Here is a 1,410-nt window from a genome sequence, read left to right on the forward strand (position 1 = left end):
CCTGGTAAGAACCGAACCAGCTTTGTAGTACCCCCGAGTTCACCCTGCAGCTACCTGGATCAGCCTGGACCCTGATGTGTGGGCTGAGCCTGTGTTTTAAATACACTGAATGTGTTTCTTACCAACAGGTGTTGCAGCCTTAGACTCCGAGGTGTCAGGAAAGATCGGTCTGCGAGCTGTCGTTTATTACTTCTCAACAACTATCATTGCGGTTGTTCTTGGTGAGTCACATTTGAATTAATAATTCGTTTTATATGCAGCGTATAAAACGAATGGTTGTAGCTACTAAGTGGCATCTTTGTTGACAGGAATTATTCTAGTGATGACCATCAAACCGGGCGTGTCTCAGACAGCTGAGCACATCGACAGAGCTGGGACTCCTCCTAATGTCACCACAGTCGACACACTGTTGGACCTGCTCAGGTGAGTTTCTAATGGAAATGTTTCGGGAATATCAGGATGGAAGAGAAGAGTTGCATCTTTCTTTGATGGCCTGAAACAGAAACTTTCATCATACAATATCCCAACAAACACTGTTTAGTTGGTTCGGGTAGCGTCGTACTAGCATCCTTTATTGGTGTCAGGTTACATCTCAGGTAAACATGTAGGACGAGTCACTGCAGCGCTACGCTGCCCTGTCTTTGACATGCTTGGTAAGTTATGACTAATTCTGACATTACTGTTACTGATGTGGCTCAACTATGACAGAGTCGTGCAAGAAGAAAAGCACGGACTTAAAAAAGATCTTTAATGCACACTATGAGAGTTTATATTTGAGGCATGGTCTTTATTAATAGCTGCATTCATGAAAAGTATGTTTTGCTAGATATTTAACTTCAGAGTTGCCACAGAGATGCATCCGTTCTGCTGCTCACCTGCAGCTTTGTGCTTTCCACTGACAGAAACATGTTTCCTGAAAATCTGGTGCAGGCTTGTTTTCAGCAGGTAAGACGACCACACATCCTGTTATTCTAGCCTACCTTCGATTCTGGTGCTTGTCATCGTGTGATTCTGACACTGTGTCCAATTCCACTCTAGTACAAAACAAAACGCAAAGAACTGGAGCCTGAAAAGCTTCCAGTGAACAGCAGCACAGTGCCCCCTCTCACGACCACGATCATGACTGTGATGGAGGTAGGTGTGCTCGTTCCACTGTGGTGACATTAGTCTCATGTGTCGGCAGCTGGCAGCCAGTGTGTCGTTTAATGGATTGGCTCAATAACGAGTTATAAGCAGGCTGAGCTCAGGCAGCTGTGGTGCTGACATGACACTTGCAGAGCTCATGAGTGGATCTGTGTGTCTGTGGAAGCAGCTTTCATGAATGGTCTTTCCCTTCTCTCGGCAGAACATCACAAAGGACTACAAGATCGTCGGCACGTACTCCGATGGGATCAATGTGTTGGGGCTCAT

General features: G+C 45.7%; 1 protein-coding gene across 1 annotated transcript in view; it reads left to right on the plus strand.

Moving 5' to 3' along the window:
• The window catches only part of slc1a1 (solute carrier family 1 member 1), a gene marked incomplete in the record, with an annotated part of 26,092 nt that overhangs the window by 6,849 nt on the left and 17,833 nt on the right, over positions 1–1,410 (plus strand). The window contains 5 exon segments of the mRNA XM_042216071.1: positions 129–221; positions 309–423; positions 903–945; positions 1,039–1,134; positions 1,346–1,410. Coding sequence (XP_042072005.1) covers positions 129–221; positions 309–423; positions 903–945; positions 1,039–1,134; positions 1,346–1,410 — 412 coding nt within the window.

Source organism: Haplochromis burtoni, unplaced genomic scaffold (assembly GCF_018398535.1).
Source record: "Haplochromis burtoni strain Fernald_Lab_line unplaced genomic scaffold, NCSU_Asbu1 Contig_913, whole genome shotgun sequence".
In the NCBI taxonomy this organism is placed as follows: domain Eukaryota; kingdom Metazoa; phylum Chordata; class Actinopteri; order Cichliformes; family Cichlidae; genus Haplochromis; species Haplochromis burtoni.